The 20,036-nt window shown below is 42.9% G+C and overlaps 1 protein-coding gene across 1 annotated transcript; it reads right to left on the bottom strand.

Annotated features, from left to right (window-relative positions):
• Positions 1-1,655: 1,655 nt before the first annotated feature.
• Positions 1,656-15,275, bottom strand: LOC149362332 (uncharacterized). Its single transcript, XM_089568264.1, has 6 exons — positions 15,231-15,275; positions 14,686-14,811; positions 8,687-8,844; positions 6,790-6,860; positions 4,753-4,836; positions 1,656-1,789 (listed from the first exon to the last, which is right to left on the bottom strand). Exons 1-6 carry the CDS (start codon positions 15,273-15,275, stop codon positions 1,656-1,658), a joined length of 618 nt encoding a protein of 205 aa, XP_089424390.1.
• Positions 15,276-20,036: the final 4,761 nt, after the last annotated feature.

Genomic DNA, 20,036 nt, shown 5'->3' with positions numbered 1-20,036 from the left:
CCAATAACACTGATAAGAGCTTTGTAGTCGCAGTACACGGATCTCCCGTTTAACAAAGAATAGGTTGGGGCAACCGAAAAGGAAATAAAAATAATATGCCCCTGCCTGCACCACATACGTACAACAGGCTTAACCCAATTCGAAAATAAAAGAATAGGCCCGTAGGCAAATTGTAATTTCAACACCCGTAGGTGGAAAAGTAAATGAAAAGGGAAAAGCTACTATAGCGACCCACAGCCGGGGGAGCGGGCTCTATAAAACGGGAATTCATAACGGGCTGCACAGAAGAAAAACGTTAGCCCGGAGTAGGGTTCGGGACCCTCTACCCTCGCCCTCAGACAGTGCATCTTGCCCTTCCTACCCTCACCACATCATGTCTTTCCTCCCTCGCCCTCACCTCATCATCTTTTCCTTCCCTCGCCCCCACCTCACCGAGTGAAGTCCTCATGAGGTGAGGGTGAGGACGCCCTCATAAGGGCTCGTTCTAGTGAACTACGCTTATACTTCCCGTGGCCAGACTAGAAACCTGTGGCCGAATAATATATGTTGGTTTGATGCCTTACTGGTCATAGCCAGCCCACCTCTGGTGATAGCCAGAATGGTTATTTTATTCCATGACTACAGCGTCACGAACGGGGAAAGAAGAGGGACACAGGCAGGGACACAACACAGCGCTGTGTTGTGTTCCTGCCTGTGTCCTTCTTGTCCCGTTCGTTGCGCTGTAGTCATGGAACATCGGAACCAACTCGCCCAACAACTTACCTTGGCTATTTTATTGCTTCGCACTTTACCTGAGTATTTCGGAAATAGGTTTTAGTCTTTCACGAACTACGCTCATACTTCCGGTGACCAGCTACAGAATAGAAACTGGTGGCCGAATAATATATGTAGGTTTCATGCCTGGACTCTGCCGTCAGTTCTTTGGGGAAATCCGTGACGCCTTTGTTGCAAACCGACGGTGCAGGAACTGTTCGGGGAACTGAACAAGGGGGATAAATGAGGCAAAAGTACAGCGTTTATTACAAACGTTACCATTTTATGGGCAACGCAAATTAAAAGTGAAGAGTTTGTCTGGTGAGGCCAACGCAGCATTTTACGGTGATATCTAAATATCGAGAACTGTGCGTGCTGGAAGTTGGCCTCAGGGCAGCGAGAAATCAGACGACGAAACGCAAACTTTCCTATTATCGTGGTGATCTGCTCTATGGCTATGCCTTACTATATCTAAAGGTCTGTGTCCATGCACGTTGCTGAGGTATTTAATAGGTGTTGGTCATATATCTTTTAAGTAGTTGCCTGATAGAGGCTACTGAAAGAAAGCACAAATACTAAAATTGTTTAAAATCGAGTAAGGTATAGTTATCACGCAGTAGTTGATTTATTGGGTGCTAGTTCTATTTAAATACGCTCTTGGATGCTTAATTTTGATGGGCCTAATAAATACGCGAGGCAGATCATTTGCCAGGGGAGCAGACCATTCGTCCTCTGTTCCGCGGGTGCTGACTAGAACGACTGACGGGACTAACTTGTGCTGGTGCAAGGAAATTACTAGAGAAAATGTTAAATAATATTTATTTCGTCCCTTACTGAGAAACGCAGAATCTGTGCAATTGCAGGGCTTGCACGAAATTTCGCACTCCATACCATTTACTCTATCAGGCGTCGTCATTTAAAGCCTTGTAGATCGGATACTTGGGAGAAGTGCCGCAAAGGAGCTCATATACGAATAGGCAGCAGGCGTTCTTCACTCCAAGCTGGCTTTCAGGAACCCAGTAGCTGCATCCCTGCCCTGCAAGAAACTGAGTGTTCTAAGGAAATACTTCGCATTCGTTGCAGCGGCAATGAAAGTAGCAATATCATTAATGGAATCCCTGATATATCCTCGGAACTTTTTGGAGCCTCGGTATTGCATTTCATATGCTGGTGATTGTCGGTGTTTGTTTATTTATTTTTATCTCCTGCGATAGTCTCACGCGGAGGTTGCAGGGTGTAAAATTAAATAAATCAAAAGTTGTGTCGCAGTAATTGGTACCCAACGGTACGCAACTCAAAGCAAGCATGTATTGCGATGGTCATGGCCTTATTGCCCCTGGGAGAGACACGGTACACTTGCCATAGTTTCTTGATAGTGTTTCCTGAATGTCGCTACAGCCTTTGATAGCAGCCAATAGAAAACGAAAAAAGTAGTTGGAGGTTCCTTCTTTTCCTCATATTGCCGCTATTGTTGCTCTTTATTTTGAATCGCTCATCGAAAGGCATCGTCACTTAACATAGGCCACAAGAGGCTCAATAAATACGTGGTATCGGTGACTACACAGTTGTGGGGCCTAGCACGAATGAAAAACAAAATTCGCATAGTACCTTATTTTTGCTCGTGGTGTGCGCATTAATGTGAAAATATAAAAGGGGAGGTAGCTTACCGCAGCAGTTTCGGTTCCCTAATCGTGATTGTTTTAACCCTTCCTCAGCATCGGAACCTTCTCTTGAGCTGTGTACTTCACCTCGTATACGTATATACAGGATGTTTCAGGTAAACATTTACACAATTTTTAAAAACAGGCTTTCTGAGTTAGAACAGCGCTTTTTTCGTCATAGCATTGTCCGCGGGATAGTTCTTCTGTATACAGATAAGGCGCGCAAACTTGCAGGTTGGTAAGCTAATATTGATTACTTAACTTTGTAGCTATTAATGTTAGTAATTATTGGGAGTCGTGTAGTTAGTAATATTGTTACCAGTTTTTAGAACTTCGAAAGCGCCGTTACCCTCGGCGTTGTGGCCCAACATATTTTGGTAACATCGCGCCAAGATGCATGCGGTTTCGAGAAGCATGCAGGCAAAGCCACCATTCGAGTGCATGTAACTCGTGGAAATAGCCAAAATTTGTTCAGCTACAGCGCCGTAGGTAACCACATGTAGGAAATTCTAAAAACTGATATGGATGTTATTTATGACGGGCTACACGCCTCTCAATATTTAAGGAGCCTAACTTTTATAGTTAGAAGTTAATTATTCAATGTTAGTTAACCAACCTGCTAGCTATCATGTCTTATCGTGTTTCTGATGTACTACACCGACGATAATGCTAAGGAGAAAAAGCGCTCTTCTAACTCTAAAACTTTATTTTTAAAAATTTTTTGAAAACCTTACGTGAAACACCCTGTATAGTTGGCATTCCTGCTAACATTCGTGTAATAGTGGCCGGTTGGTTGTGACTTGGAAGGCCCCGGGTATGCTCGTAGAGCTTCTCGTGTGACACGACTGGGGTCGAATCTTGACAGGTGAAACGGCTTCTGATCTACAACTTAATTTATGCTTATTGCACATCGAGATTTCTAGCAATTACCTTTACCATCTATGCTTCACCCATGCTAGCGTCAGGTAAGTGTGCTGTTACATGACCATCTCAGACAGCACATGCTGGTGCCTCTCGGTCAGAAATGTTAATAAAGTTTGGCATCTTTATAATTATGCATCCTACATAAAAACATCTATCCATTACTTCAGACACAGAAAGATCAGTTAGTTGCGCGTGCGGTAAACTCAACTTTAATGACTAATATATATGTCTTTTGCAACCTGTCATAGTTGAATTTCTTTCATTAGCAACACTAAAAAAGGTGCTGGTTTTCGTTAAGCGTTTAGTGACTTCCCGAAATATCCTTTGTCAATTGAAAGTGTGCTCCTGTTCACAGCAGTCACACTTGTGATAGAGATTTAGACGAATGCCACCGTCTTTATGTAGCCATTCAGGAGCTGCATTTACTTTTTATTGTCGTTACCTCCATGTTCTCTGAACATGTGTAAATAATGCGATTGCTGGCAAACAAAATAGAGAAAGTATCAAGAATACTACAAGAGGGTTTCAAGAGCTGGATCAAAAATACCTGAACTAAATTCCACCATCTAAAGAGGGTTATCTTGAGAAAAAAAATTTAGAGCAAATACTAGAGCCTGGCATTCAATGATCTCTGCTGCGACAGTGATACCTGGAGTAACTCGCTTGTTGGGGGAAGGTGCTGTACTAAGTTAAGAATTGCTTTCTGATTTGAGTGCATGAGTACAAAGATTTACAAGCCTGTATGTTTTGTCTGTATGGCTGCCATCAGCTTCTTGTTAGAGGGAGTTATACATTCACTGTTGAAGTCTTCCGAAGACTAAGTTCTACTTGCCAACAATCGTGTTCCTTTAATTGTCTCCACTTCCTAAGATTTTCTTACTCATATCAGCACCCACGTGGCACTGACCTACCTGCCCGCTGCCGTTTCTTTCATCTCCGCCGACATGCAGCACATTACATGAGCTCTAAGCAAGAGAGTATATTATAATTGAGACTGGCAGCGCATGACATGACACCCAAGTAGGACGCGAAAATGCAACGCAATTTACAATTGCAGCTGATGTTGTAGCTTGTGTCTATAATTTTTCTCCTAATTTGTACTAAGTCTTCAAGAAGTGTTTTTCAACCGATAAGTGCAAGCAATTACTGCGGGAGATATAAGGGAAACATTTTGTTTTTATCATAATATCTCATCCGCAGCAGTCAATAGACAGACTGTTGCATTTCCGATTCCAAGCTGCTGTTCAACCCTGTAGCAGGGCGTGTGAAAAAAAAATGTGTTACGACTGTCCGCGTCGGCATCTTGCGCAGAAGGGCACGTCTTATTAGAAAGCATTCTGAGAGCTTTGCAGTAGCTGGTAATTGGTATCGTAAACTCGCATTTGTTCACTAGTTGTTTGAATCCGCCCCTTACCTTCGTTAATATAGCTGTGCCGGAGAATCTTGCAGTGCTCGCAATCTACGTAGGCCAGCGTGATGTTGAAGGTGATGCTGGGATCTTCGGGACAGAGAGATCGACATATTATTAGAGCGGAAATCTATAACACTAGGCTGTGATGAATGCGTTTCAAGAAGCTGTCAACTTTCTATAGCTTTATTTGTCGGTAGGGTTAAGATGTCAATGCAAAGAGAGGCTTGTTCTTTGGCAGTAAACAAGACATTTGCATTTTGTACATTGAGCTGTTCCTTCTTTCCAAAGTAAGAAAATATTGTTGGATTATCGAGAGTGTGATATGTTAAGCACAGTTTTAAACTTGTTGCATTACCGATTTGCGTGCGAAAGGATCCGTTTTTTTTTTCGGATGTGCTTGCAAGAAAGTATTGTACATTTCATTACAAATGTAATTTAGTAGAGATTCGGCGTTGAGATTCGATTTTTTCCGGTTGATTGCTTGCTGTACAGAGATATTACATTTTCTAATCACCAGATTGGCCTAAACACCTCTCTAACTAACTAGGCCGCCGCGGTGGCTAAGTGGCTATGGTGCTCGGCTGCTGGCCCGAAAGACGCGGGTTCGATCTTGGCTGCGGCGGTTGAATTTCTTTGGAGGAGAAATTCGAGGCCCGTGTACTGTGCGATGTCAGTGCACGTAAAAGAACCCCAGGTGGTCGAAATTTCCGGAGCCCTCCACTACGGCGTCTCCATAGCCTTAGTCGCTTTGGGACGTTAAACCCCATAAACCAAACCATCTCTAACTAACATCCTTGCATGGTGCCAGAAATGGGACATGGCTTTAAGCAAAGAAAAAACAAACTTCCTTCGCGTGACACATAAAAAAAATATTTTTGAGCACAGGTATCATCTCGGACAAACACCACTACAAGAAGTTTCCAGTCTTAAATACCTGGGTGTAACATTAACTAACGATCTGTCCTGGAATTCACATGTGGAAAATATCTGTTCGTCCGCCTTTCGCAAACTCTGTTTTTTAAGAAACAAACTTTCCAAAGCTCCCCCTCAGGTTAAACTTCTCGCGTTTAACTCACTAATCAGGCCTAAGCTCGATTATGCATCCGTGGTGTGGGATGCTTATACTAATACCAATATTAAGAAAATTGAAAGAATAAAAAAAAAGCCACGAGGTTTATTTATCCTAAATATTCACCTTTTGATTCTTCGTCTGGGCTAATGAAATCTAACCGTATCCAACCTCTTGAGGTAAGAAGAAAAAATATTCGGCTAGAATTACTTTCCTTGCTCATAAATAACAAACTGGCCCTTGATCCTGCGCCCTATTTATCGTTTTTAGCTACACGCATCACACGTCACCATCATCCCGGTTCACTTACCCCGTACTTTGCTAGAACTGACACTTCTAAAATTTCCTTTTTCCCGCGTACCATCAGTGAGTGGAATTCTTTGACACGATAAAACGTAAGCGCATAGTCATCCTGCATACCTTTTTATTTTTGGTTTTTCTTTTTATTTTACTTGTTGCCCGTGTATCTGTGTTATCTAACATGTATTTGTTCTGCTTGGATCTGTAAGATGATCTGCAGGATGAAATAAAGAAAAACAAAAACTGACTCCTACTTGATGTACCCTAACAGAGGCGCCTTTTCGTTTAGCGTATGTGGACTCCGAACTACTCCTGCAGTATCGTAAATAAAGAGCTTCGCAAGAAGCGAAACCAAAGGACAAGACACAGAAATGCAAGAACCACTTTGTTTCTAATGAAATCATGCCAAAACTTCATTCTCTGGCACGCCGTCTGGCGTAAGAGCTCAGTACCCGCTAAGTGATCCACCCAAGAATTGTAGATACCTTCGATAAGTTCAGAATGAGCGATTTGGTTTTCAAAACGAGGGACAGAGGTGATCTCAACAACCAATTATTTATTTAATAAAAATAAACAAAGAAATGTCAATATCAAGTGGGCCGGTGTCTTTACAAGTATACGTTCGCCAAAGAACGGAAAAAAACGCCTCGTTTTTTTTTAGCAATACTCACCGCTAACGGTCTCCACGTGGATTACGTTCTTAACGTAGCCAGGGGAAGACATCCGCGTCAGAATCACCTGCCTGGAAGCCATGACAGGAATAGTGGTAGCCGTTTTAGTGCCCTAACATTAGTAGGCTCGACAAGGGCTTTATATCTGCCACCGCAGACGAAGAATGTTTGATGCCGCATTGTCAGTGGGTCAAAATCAAAAGTAAAGGAAGGCGGAGTTACTGTCTTATTTCTCGGTGAACGCCTCCACGTCGCTGTTAGGAAAGAGGTGAAGGAGGGGACGACATACGGAAGAGGGACTGAAAATCGCCACCTGCCAAACTGTGATAATATGATTGGTCAGCCAGGTCACGCCCCCCCCCCCCCCCCCCCCCCCCGACCACGTGCTCTATAGCAAATCAGTCGTCGCACCCACTCATTGGCTGGTTGGATTTCTGGCCCTTCGAGTTTCGGATCTAGAGCCTTTCGCCGATTGTCACGAAGGATCCTTGCCACAAGCAAGAGGCTTCTGTTGCTGAGGAGGCCGCCGTAGCCGGCTCGGCTAATGTGACGCTTTTATTTTGTTTTAATCTTTCATCTCGCGTCTCCTTCAGCTCTCCTCTGTCTGCACGGCGCAGTGATTGTGTACTTTCCTATTTAGACTTCTTTCAGTCGCAAGACAAGGACCCGTTTTTTTTTAGTTTGCGCCCTGTCTTTGAAACAGTCGCACTTGCATTAATGATGGGACTAACTGCATTTTTAAATTAATGAACAAAACTGCAATAAATTATTTGACAAATGGAAACTATAAATGTCTTTGGTGAGAGTGAATTAGGTTGGTGGCCACAAATCAGTCACACTTCCGTCTCAATGCAAGCACAAACCTCTGCGCATCAGCCGCAATAACCACCTAACTTTTTTTTCTTGAAAAACTGAACACAGACCGCATTCGCTTTTCTTCCAACGTCCTGAATAGCCTGTTTGGCTGAAATTAAAAACATTTTTTTGCTTTGAAGAAGATTTAGATCTTGCACAGTGCTTAGGGTTGTGCTTGTTTTCTTACGCTCTTGGAGAGCCCCCAGTAAAGGGCCCCCGCGGCTATCTCCGGATGTACGAGCTTTAGCTGGCCCTCTCGGTCTGTGCTACGAAGCACGACCTCCCATTTGGAAAAAGTATGATGGGTTATCGGCGGAACTGCTAGGTTAGCCTGACATTTCAGTGTATTAAGATAGAGCTGAAGTAAATTTAGTTGGTTGCCTACAAACCGCACTAGTCGTCGCTGCGTCCTCCGCTGCATGGGATGTGTTATGGCGAAAAAGTGTTTCTCACCTGAGCAATGTTATACATCGTGAAAAAAAGGAAATTCGAAATCAAAATGTAAACAATGATGGACTAAGTGAAAATGTAGCAGTGTCTTTACGAATGTTTGTTTTCGACTGCCTACACTGAATGAGTTACGCTTGCAAGCAAAATGCGATGAATACACACTGAAGAATATGTACTTTTGGAAGCTGTCGCATTTTATTACTAGCTTTTACCACTAATGGTATCGAGCATGAAAATATCAAAAATGAAACTGACTCCATTCCTGATGCCTTCCACAGTGAGTAGGCTGCGGCGATGGCTGAGACCGACCTTTTGTCTTCAAGTCCAGCTCACTGTGCGTCTCTAACTTCATAAGTAAACTACTTGCCTCAACCAGCTGCCCTGCTGAGACTCAACGCAAACTTTCCTGGGCCAATTCTGCGGGTGCGTGAGGTCACTACTTTTGTATAAAGCATTTCACGTTGATGGTGAGTGCATTAACAGCTGGCTTCCGCAACCTGGTTTCCGAAAACGGAGGCATGTATACAACCTTGGCCCTTTTTCCATATCCCCAACTATTTTTCAAGACAGATGGTTGCGCATAGTTACTCACATAGAAACGTCGGGTAAATACTCCACTGTGGCGTTGCTAGGTCCTTCTGGGTAGGGGCCTGTCTCTGTGCCTCGGATGCACGTTTCGGTACCTCCGAAGTAGGGATCAATTTCGTAGTTTCGATCCACCATGTACCACGGCCCTTTCAATGGGAAGCACTGCAATGAGATACGCGAATGTTTTTCTTTAATTACGATGTTTCAGTCATGAAGAGCCATACTCCACACTGACAAGAGCTGCATTGAATAAATGTACCTGCTATTATGGAATGTGGCGCGCTCGCGGTCGACATACATAGACGAAAATAGACAACTGCGCAATTGTCTGTTCTCGTCTACGTCCGTCGCCTCGCAGCGCTGTACATTCCATAACGACAGAACCGAACCGCCCTGCCCAGTAACACACTCGGCTTATGTTGGTCATAGCTCATAGGTTATGTAGGTCATAGGTGAACCCAGTTTTAAAATTTTTAAATGTTGATCGCGGTTCGAGATATGAAAAGTGAAACTATGCGCGCAAAACGACCCGACACACCAAAAAGACGCGCCACGTGCGCCCAGCATTGAACAGCCCTACTTCGCGCCGTGGTGCTCTTGGACACGAAAAAAGCCCTTATACGCACTAAACTCTGAGAGACTCATGTCTGCCACGTTGCGTTCCTCTTTAGGCGTTCCCAAGTTGTCCACTTCACAGAGCGTGTTCATGCAGACATGAGCTACATGACTCGTTCACGCTGCTGCTGATTTTACAGCGGAGAATACTGTAACAGCTGCCAGACCAGCTTCTGACTATTCTCCCGCTGCGCTGTGACGCTTAACACTGCGGCTTATGATTTATGGTTTATGGAGTTTAGCGTCAAAAAGCGACTCCGGCTGTGGCTCCAGCCTCAGTCTAAATGCGACCGCCCCGGCCGGGATCGAATCCGCGTCCTTCGGGTCAGCAGCCGAGCACCATTACCACCGAGTAACCGCTCCGGCGCAGAACAATCTATGTCAGTCATGAAATTTACTCTAGAAAAGCAGCAGTGGTTCTTCGGCATCGCTGCTGTACGCTTCGGCTATCCTTGCATCTTCGGTTGATGATTTGTCTGCGGCGGTGCAGAGGGAAAAGGCACCGATCGGCTCGAGGCCAAAGGAAGGTTGCTTCATATCGCGGCCTCTGGGCGTGTGCTTCCGGCGTCAATTCTGGCTATACTGCAGCCGGCGGAACGCGCGTGTTGCTTTAGGTATCTGCTCGTTTTGCGCGGCTAATTTCACGGTGGATAGCTCGAACCACGGTGTCCATTTCGAAAATTTGAAAGCTGGCTTCATCCACCATGTTGTATGTCTCCGATCCCTTCGACAAAATTGTGCTCTAAGTCCAAGAAGTATATAGTTACGTAATAAAAGTTTATTAATAGTCGTTTAATTACCTATTACGTCTAATTTAGTGTCCCACATGCCGCAGAATCCGCCTCCAGAGACATAACTGTGTTATCTTGCACGGCTTTTCAAGAACAAAAAAATATACACATTAAAATATACACCCGATATCGAATGCGGATTTCAGTAAAGGAGTAATTCCTCTTTGGCATGCATATGAGAGCATCCATATTGCTGGAAAGGCAGGCGCTGCATCTTTTTCGGAATATTTGCATTGGAAAAATTAGCTGTCCTGCGCTATGGCTTGAAGCCTGGCGCATCGCCTTTTTCAAACGAGTTGGTCTAGCCAACAAGACGGCCAGCCTATAGCACAACATGGCCGGATTAATGAAGAACCTGAAGCAGATATGTTATTTCAATGTTCCGAAATTTCCAGACTCCAGGCCCCCTTCGGTCGATAGCCCATAGGCTCAATTCGTGTTGAAAAAACGAATTGTTACTAGATTGTACGCGTCCGGTACATAGTCCGCAGGAGCAGGTGTACGTATTATCGGGGACAAAAGTTGTATATTCCATGCGGCGGGAGCCAGAGCAACGGAAAACTGTGGCATTTTGGTGAGCTAAAGCACAAAAATTGAAATGAGCCAAGTGACATGCCTGCTGGCAATAAAGGTCACGCATTGGCTGTCTCGATCCCAGATGCCGCCTGTAGATGGCGGTGCAACGCAGTTTTCCGTTGCTCCGGCTCCCGCCGCGTGGAGTGTACCACTTTTGTCTCTGATAGTACTGTGGAGACTTAAGATAATATATTCATGCATGCATTGCGTTCGATTTTATCTAACAGTGAAAGATGGGCGTTATGGTGACTCATTAGCATTTCCCATTCGTAGATAATGCAGCATCCTTAATTATTCGTCGCTCTTAGACTATTTTCGCCGCTGATCTGTTTAACTGGAGCTATGCGCATGTGTCATGGAAGTGAAATGCCGATGGCCCAGCCCGGAAAGTATCTTCTTTGCAGAAAGCATACGTGCAAAGAATATTCTTCGAAATAATGATAGCGGCTCAAGGCAGTGAGCCGCGCGGTTACAACAAAAGCACAGCGAAAATATTGTTACGTGGCGGCCAGCCGACGAATGAGGCGCGATGAACGATGAACAAAAGATGATTTAATGGCCGCTGGTCTAGCGCGTGCGCTCCGTCCCGCGCCACTACCAGCGTCGTCTTCTTCGTAACAATATGAAAGGAAAAAAAAATTCACCGGATCATGTGTTCGTCGTATTCGAAAGCAAAATTGCAGCATAGTACGCACAGAATAAAATTTTAAGATTTGGACATGTTTACGCTGTGGTCTGTACAACGGGAACTCCGGTATTTAGGGAAAGTTTCTTGGCTGCAGTTCATTTTAGCAGTGGAGATGATTACTCATTACACTACACCTGAGCCCAGCTGCTCGGCTGCTCCCATGTCGCATAGGGACTTTTTACTGTACAGTACAGTCTTTGCAGTACAGTACTGCAAAGATTCTAAGAAAACCGAACAGGTGTTTTTTGCTTTCTTTCAGAAGGAAATCTAGCAGGCATGGTAGGAGCACATATCCTACGGTGGAAAAATGAATTTACTTCCCTTGACTGCACGCAGATATGGATAAAAGGCTTCTCTGCCATTTTCTGGTTTCCGTATCTATCAACTTACGTCGCCACTTTCTTGGTCGATCAGAGAATCGGTTATATATTCTCCGTATTCTACATAGAGTTTCTTACTACTACCTAGAGGGAAAGCTGGCGGCGCTGCACTTCAGCCAACATGGACGCTCAAAGCATCATGGGGCGGTGAGCTACTTGTTGCGGCACAGTCGTAGTTTTTCGGGAACACAGAGTGGCAGTACTAAGGCGTTTCATTCCGAAAACGTAGTTCGTCTGTGCGCAGATGACTTTCGCGCGAACGCAGTGTGCAAAAGCCATAGTAGTGAAGACGCGACGACACACGACGCCAATAAAAGGTTTTACTCTTCCGAAATACCATTAAAAAAGCTCTTAAAGTATCTAAACAACAACATTTTTTTCTGAAAACATATTTACTTTTAAAAGTGCGCCTGTTAATTACGAAATATTTGTTTTTTTAGTGTTCATCACTTGGCCAATGGGAAAGCTAGTCATGTCTTATTTTAGGCAAACTTTGCACTTAAATGCTTTTCTGCTCGTTTGTTGCAATCATTAGACAAGATATTGAATGTTAGGACGTTTGTAGCTATCAAACAGCTTTATTTTTTTATTATTTTTGGCCAAAAGTTACAGTTCCGCAACAAGTAGCTCACCGCCCCATGATGCTTTGAGCGCCCATGGTGGCTGAGGTGGTCACGTGGGGTCTCCATGCAAACTCCCATAGACGGCTTGCCAGCTTTCCCTCTAGGTAATAGTAAGAAACTCTATGGTATTCTACGCCACAGCCAAATTGATTTCATCCTCTTTACGTCCGCTAAAGTAACAAACACATGAGTTCTTTTTGTGATATAAGCTGCTTTCCTCCTTGTGACGCAACCCCAATTACTTTCCTTCCCTTAACACGCTGCGCTGTCCTCCAGGCTTCAGCTTCACACGTGAGCACTGCCAAGACGCAAGTGTTGCCTGCTTTCCTTTAGGCCAATATCCATGAGGTGCTATCCGCAACGGGATAATGCCAACAAAAAGCATTTCATGGTAATCTCCTCCTGCTCCCAATTCTTCTTTCTTTCTCTTTATTTGTTCCTTTCTGTTGCAGAAAGCCGGAGCGAAAGCTAAAGGCTGCAGTGCCTGACAAAGGCTTTCGCTTCGGATGACGTTCAGCGAGCAGGTGAAGAGCACACAATCTTTGGTCACATATAGATTTGCGCCATGCATTAACACATAAATACTTACAAAACAGACTAACATAGAATTGCTGATTGCTTTGCAATAACAGAACATCTAACTATAATATATTGAAAGCAAGACATGTCGTTATAAGAAACATTACTAAAGAAAATCGGTTATACTAAATACAGACATACATTTTCAGGTACAACAAAACAAAAGAAACAGCACAAAATTACACAAATACAAAGTCATGCTTGAACAATAGGGTTTTTAGAAAATGTTTGGACATCGGTTTCGTAAAACTGACTAATTCATCAACACGATTCAACAACAAAGGTATCTGGAAGTCTGTATGTTGCATGCCATAGTTTGTTCTTGTAATAGGTGTCCTTCTCATGCCACTTCTCATGCCACGATTCTGCGGTCATTATTTGGCCAAGGTAGGCTTTTTTCCTCAGAATCCCATGAATAATGGGATCCTCAGAATTCTATGAGGAACCGTTGTACTCTTCTCACGCTCTTCATTTTCAATTTTGTCTCCATTATATTATGAAGCTAGCCGGGGTACTCTGCATCTCTTGGTTTTGAATTATGGTTTTGAATATTCTCCTCAGTTAAGGTACCGGCTTAACATGTTCAAAGCCGCTTCCCGACATCGTGCAAGTGCCAGTGAGATTCTCTGTATTTTATCGCCATGTACTAACTGTACGATATTCATTCAATATTTTCAATTTGCGACCCTCGCTGTTAAGCTGTGTATCTTAGAAACCATAGTTCTTGCACTACACTGAACTCGTAGCCGACACACTTATATGATGCATCTTGTGCCTATAACTCGAACCAACTGTTCCACGGCAAACATGTTTGACTTTTGAGCAATACATTTCTAAATGCAAACAGGCGCACTTAGAAAAACGAGGAAATTTGAAAAAAGGCTTTGTTCATGGACATTAGATATAGCAGCGGAAAAGGGAAGAGCCACGAAAGGGATAACAAGAATCAAGAGGTGTGCATTCTATTCTCACTTTTGTCATCGTCGCTTGTTACTCCGTTCTGGAAGTTTCATTAGTTCTGCGTAGTTATTTGCCCGTACGATGTGCACGAACAATTATTCGTGAACAAGGTCTCTTGCTATGAAGTAGGGCGTGCGCATTTCGCTGCCCATCATAAGGCTTTGGTATCTTGAAATATAATTTTAGCTTTGTCCACGACATCCAGCGATAACTGGTAGCAGGAACAGTGCTATGTCGAGCACTCCGAAAATCCCACAGAAAGTACGACCGCTTCGCTTTCTCCACCTATCCAAAACAAAAAATGGAATTGCAGTTTACTGGTATGTAACGCGGCCAGATATCAGCATGTAGAGGTCAGTGGAAAAAAAAGCGTTCATCACTCAACTACGCTTCGTGAATGTCGCCGTCATGCCGAAAATTTCTTTGTTGTTTAGTGTAACTAGTTTGGTGCAAGCACACGTAGCAATTCTTGTATTGAACTTCAGGGATGCCACTGTGCTTTCTATTATGACCTAGTGAAATCCACAGCAGCCAAACATGATGTCGGTGCGAGCAATGCATTTTCAGTAAACCTCCACTCATTGCTCGCGAACGACATTCTTCGAAGCATGAACGGTTGTATAAAATGTTACTGGTTTGGCGGAAAAAGACGGTGATGGACTCTGGCCAACGATGGATTGTGCAACAAGGGTGACATCTTGAACTCTCTTCGAAGTTGATGATTTACTATTCTTCAGTGCGGTGACTTACCTTGTCTGCGTCATTAATCTGCTTTCATTTCATTGACTTACATTCTCCTCGTTTTGGTAGTCTTGAAGTTCGGGATTATTATCGGGGAAGCCTTGACTGGCGAAAGCTGGCGTCAGTATTAGCCATGCGCAGAGAGAAATGGCTAGAGGGGAAGCCATAATGCAGCTCTGGGTTGCCAAGAAAGAAGGCTAAGCTAAAGAATTTCTCTGCGACTGGACGTGCCTATGTATGCTCCGATAAGTGCGGCGTTTTTAGCGACGTGGAGCTGGAAAGAGTAGTATAAAAAATATGTGATGTCAGCTTTGACGTCGCTGTCACTCCGTCGAGGCGGCTGCAAAGAGAAATAATTATTAGCCTTATGGCGCTTCATTATCGTGAGAGCAGCGTGCCGCAGCTTTAAACTTTTTTTATATTTTTCTGCATTGCTTTTTTTTATCCTGCGTTACCGGATGCGTGGCTGTGTAGTTGTTCAGCTTCGAAAGTCACCGAAAGAACTAGAGCATTATCCTGCCTTTGGTTTTAAAATTCCACGCTTGACTTCACCTTGATAGTCAGTTTACTCTGCACAAATCATTAATGGCCTTACCAGCCACATGGCTTCAGCCTTGAGAGACTGATTTGGCTGATACATCTATACTTGCGTGAAGTTTAGACGACAAAATTTGGTTCCGCTATTCCCATACTTAACGAACTTCTCTAAAATGAAGTTTTAAGGTTAATCGCACAATACCAGTATCTGGTTTTCTTGCGCTAGTAATCGTAAAAGTTGCAAATTTGCAAAGCAGGAGGTGCATGGGTTAAACTCTTAAGGAAACTCTTGGTGCTATTAATCTGTATTATGTTGCACTACCATCGTGCACTATAGGTCGTATTCCATTACTTATGTACACTGGATTGCATTTCACATTACAAATTTTTGTTTGGTGAAACATTTTTGTTTACTGATAAACTTAATGCAGTACGTAAGAAATTGTTTTTGTATTACTACAGTTCAAATAAGTTATTTTCCTTTTCTCTCTACGGAGAGATTAGAGTGTAACCTAATACGGTGTGTATCTTTCTGTATTCTGTATTGATGTGTTATACTTGGGTCTGCGTATGATGTATATTCATATGTACACTTGTGCTATCTGTGCTGTCAGGGGGGCATAGCCTAGTTAGGCCCCATCCGGGCATTTTGCTGTTGCCTCATGAGCCAATTTGTATTAAATTGTCTCAAATAACAAGGAAAGAAAGAGAAGGAAAGAAAGAAAGAGAGAAGGAAAGAAAGGAAGAAAGCAAGAGAGGAAGAAAGAAAGAAAGGAAGAAAGAAAGAAAGAGAGAAAGAAAGGAAGAAAGAAAGAACGAAAGAAAGAAAGAAAGAACGAAAGAAAGAGAGAAAGAAAGAAAGAAAGAAAGGAAGAAAGGAAGAAAGAAAGAAATGCAGTCTGCAAAGTGCCGACGTCACTTGGTAATGCGAAGTAGTATGATTAAACGGCGATTTCGCAGTTGAGAGAATTTCTTCAGTGGTAGAAATCACTTATTCGCACAGGAGGTCACTTCGCGTTTCGCTAAAGCATACAAACTCCGTTTTTTCCCCACAAAAAGCCGTGTGCGGCCCGGCTTCGTTTTAGTATTGCGCTGCATAGAAAGTGGAAGTTTATTTATTTATTTATTTATTTACAATACCCCTAAGGGCCCTCGTGCGAGGGTATTACATAGGGGGGGGGGGGGGCGATACAAACATAAAAATATGGAACAGGCACTTGAATCAAAATGCACGTAATAATGAATTAAAACTAGTAATATACACAAATAACACAACAAACAACGCAGAATAAAATACTCAGTAAATGGACATAATACAACAAAATACCAAATCTGTTAGTCCATGGTTTGCTTTAACGAATGCTGAAACGATTGTAGGTTAACCTCAGTAGCTATGTGTGATGGCAAGTTATTCCAATGTTATAGGGCGAAGAATGAATGATTTCGCGTAGAGCAATGAACGGCATGTGATGCGTTTTATTTTGTTATCGTGGTCGCGGCGAGGAAAGACTGCAGGGTGTGGCAAGAAGAAGTCGTCGTGGAGGGTGGGATGGTGATACAGCTTGTGAAGTAAGGTTAGGCAAGCGAAATGGCGTCGACATGACAGCTGTTCCAACTCGGCACGTTGTTTTAATGCTGTGACACAGGTGAAGCGTGAATAATCTGAAAAGATGAAGCGAACAGCACGGTTTTGCAGGGATAAAAGGTTGTTTATGATGTAAGCTTGTTGAGGGTCCCATATGGCAGAAGCATACTCAACTTTCGGGCGGATTAGCGTGATGTAAGCAAGTTTTTTTAAGTGTGAAGGCGCGTGTTTGAGATTACGCCTAAGAAGGCCGAGTGCGCGATTTGCTGATGCTAAGATTGTGTTAATATGGTAATGCCAAGTTAGGTCAGACTGAAAGTGAACTCCTAGGTACTTGTAAGCTGTTGTAGGTTCTACTCTATCGTTATTGAGGCAGTAGGCTGTAGGAATTCAAGTGGAACGGTTAGTAAACGACATTAACTTTGTTTTAGATGCATTTAGAGACATTAGCCAGGAAGCACACAAAGCAGTTACAGCGTCAAGATCAGTTTGAAGTGAATGGCTGTCGGTTTCATTAGTAATATTGCGATATATTACATAATCATCCGCGAATAACCTCATTTGAGACGATAGACACTTGGGTAGATCGTTAACAAAAATTCAAAAAAGCAGAGGGCCAAGTACACTTCCCTGGGAGACTCCAGATGTTACAGGGACAGAAGACGAGTTAAAGCCGTTGACAGAGGTGAACTGTTTTCTGTTATAGAGGAATTGTTTTATCCATGATATAACGTTGGGATGGAGATTTAAGTTTGTCAATTTGGTTAGGAGCCTGTGATGGGAAACGCGATTAAAAGCTTTAGAATAGTCTAAAAATACGGCGTCAACTTATAACCCTGCGTCTACTGCGGAAAATATGTCGTTAGTAAATCCAGCGAGTTGTGTGTCGTATGAATAACCCCTGCGAAAACCGTGCTGGTATTTGAAAATGATATCGTGCTCCTCTAGATAATTAATTACTTGAGTATGAATTATGTGTTCCAGGAGTTTACAGATGTTGCTGGTTAATGAGATAGGGCGATAGTTAAGTGGAAGGGTGCGGTCTCCGGATTTGAAAATGGGTATTACTTTCGCTGTACACCAGTCGTCAGGAATTTTACCAGATAATAATGATTGTGAAAAAAGTGATGTCAATACTTGATAGAGGTTTAGAGAGGCATTCTTTAGTATTTTGTTATTAAATCCAAGGTGATCAGAGCTAGTAGTAACTTTGAGGTTATTCAAAAGGGCAAGAATGCCTGATTCACTAATGATAATTTCTGGCATGGAAGTGACGGAAGATGGCTATAACATGGGCGAGGAAGTGTTGTCTTCATGGGTGAACACTGAAACGAATGCGTCGTTAAGAAGCTGTGCACACTCAGTTTCAGTTACTGGATCACCGTCAGGATTACTTAGTACGATTTCGGGATCGGAACTCGGATTGAAGACGCGCCAGAATCTATGAGAGTTATTGGTTAACATGGTGGACAGGTCGCGACTGAAGAAATGATGACGAGTTGTTTTAAGCAGTGACTGATATTCGTGATCGCAATGCCTGTACTTTGTCCATGATGATGGAAGACCTGTTTTGACTGCTTGGCGGTACAAGCGTTTTTTCTTATTATTAAGACGACGAAGTCGATTTGTGAACCATGGTGCATTTTTATGATATCTGATGGTGATGATTGGCACAAACTTGTCAACAAGATTAGTCAATGTGTCTTTAAGCGATTTCCAATTTGTTTCGACTGAGCGAGATGAAGAGTGAGCTAGGAAGTCCTCCGAAAATGATTGCAGCGCAGAGTTAATCCCATCGAAATTAGTGCGGTTGTAGCAATGAATTCGCTTAGGGGATGTTTTCTTTCTACCGAATGGACGAGTGATGTACCCTGTGATGATGTCATGATCAGAGAGGCCTTGTAAATGCAAGATATCGGAACAAACCTCAGGGTTATTTGTTAGGACGAGATCAAGAATATTTTCCGTTGTGGCGGAGCGGCGGGTAGGGATCAGTGATAAGTTGAACAAGCGAAAAATCTAAGCAGGTATGAAGGAACATGTGGGCTTTCTGGTCACTGGGGTTAACCGTAAGATTAGGCCAATCAATGTTTCGGAAGTTAAAATCACCAAATACAAGGAAAATGGAGTTAGGAAAGCGCACATATAAGTCACTCAATAATTTATGAAATTCACCTGAAAATGTGGCGGTCATATCTGGCGGTCGGTAGAAGGCAGAAATAACAACATCAGCAATACCGATTTTGCACCGTATCCAAACACATTCAAGAAAAGTAGTGACAGTTATCGGGACAGCAGATATTTGTTTCTTTGTAGCAATAAGGACATCACACCCCTTTTCTATTTTTCCTATCACAACGAAAAAAGCAAAATTCGGATTCACTGAGAAGAATGTTAGCATCCGGAATAGAATCGTCCAACCAAGTTTCAGTTAATATCAGAAGTGAAGCGCACGTTGAATCGACGAGGTAAGAAAGGGTAACAGACTTTGAAAGTACACTTCGGATATTAGTGAAAAGGAAACTACTGCTATTTGTTCTTGGCAAAGTGAAGACATTTTCTCACAATTGTAGAGACAGGGCGAAGAAACTTTATGTGCGTTAAAAACGCATTACCAAAATAATAAGACGCGCTCTTTCGCGCTTCGGAGATTAATTCTTGTCTATTTTGAATTTTGATAAAGTGACGAACATTTTAAATAAGTATATGTTTTAAAAGTGTCTTTTTGTCTTACCAGCTCTGTCGACGATGGGCGATTTGCATGGGCGATTTGCACAACGTTACATGCGGACAGAACAGTGGTTCTGCGGTCGGCCTAGTTTGAGTTCCATATGTATCAGCAGCGCGAACACAAAACAGGAAGGAGAAGATAGTACAGAGCGTCAAGCAGGGATAATTCTGGGATTGTTTATTGAAGTTGAACAAATATCGGTGCCTTATTCACACGACCACCGCTATTGAAATAAGAAATGCATGAAAGTGTTCTACAAGCAATATAAAATAATAAAATTCACTTTATCCTTTGCCAAGTTCTAAGCCTATAAATAGATATCTTTGTATGTTTAACCTCGTATTCATTAATGTTCAGAAATATAGCATATGATGTAAGAGCGCTGAAAAGACCACAAATTATCTCTTCTTTGGTTTGTCAAGCAACGGCTTGCCACCGTAGCGTGTGCTTGTAAAGAAGATAGTATAGAAAACGTTTCCATCAGATTTATTTGTAGTAAAATCAAGAGATTGCTGCACGACTTTGTTACAGAGTGCTTATAATGCGCA

The sequence above is a fragment of the Amblyomma mixtum genome, chromosome 2 (assembly GCF_055824585.1).
Source record: "Amblyomma mixtum isolate Tamu chromosome 2, ASM5582458v1, whole genome shotgun sequence".
NCBI classification, from domain to species: Eukaryota; Metazoa; Arthropoda; class Arachnida; order Ixodida; family Ixodidae; genus Amblyomma; species Amblyomma mixtum.
The sequence above is the reverse complement of the archived record's forward strand: the minus strand, read 5'-3'. Positions and strand labels throughout refer to the sequence as shown.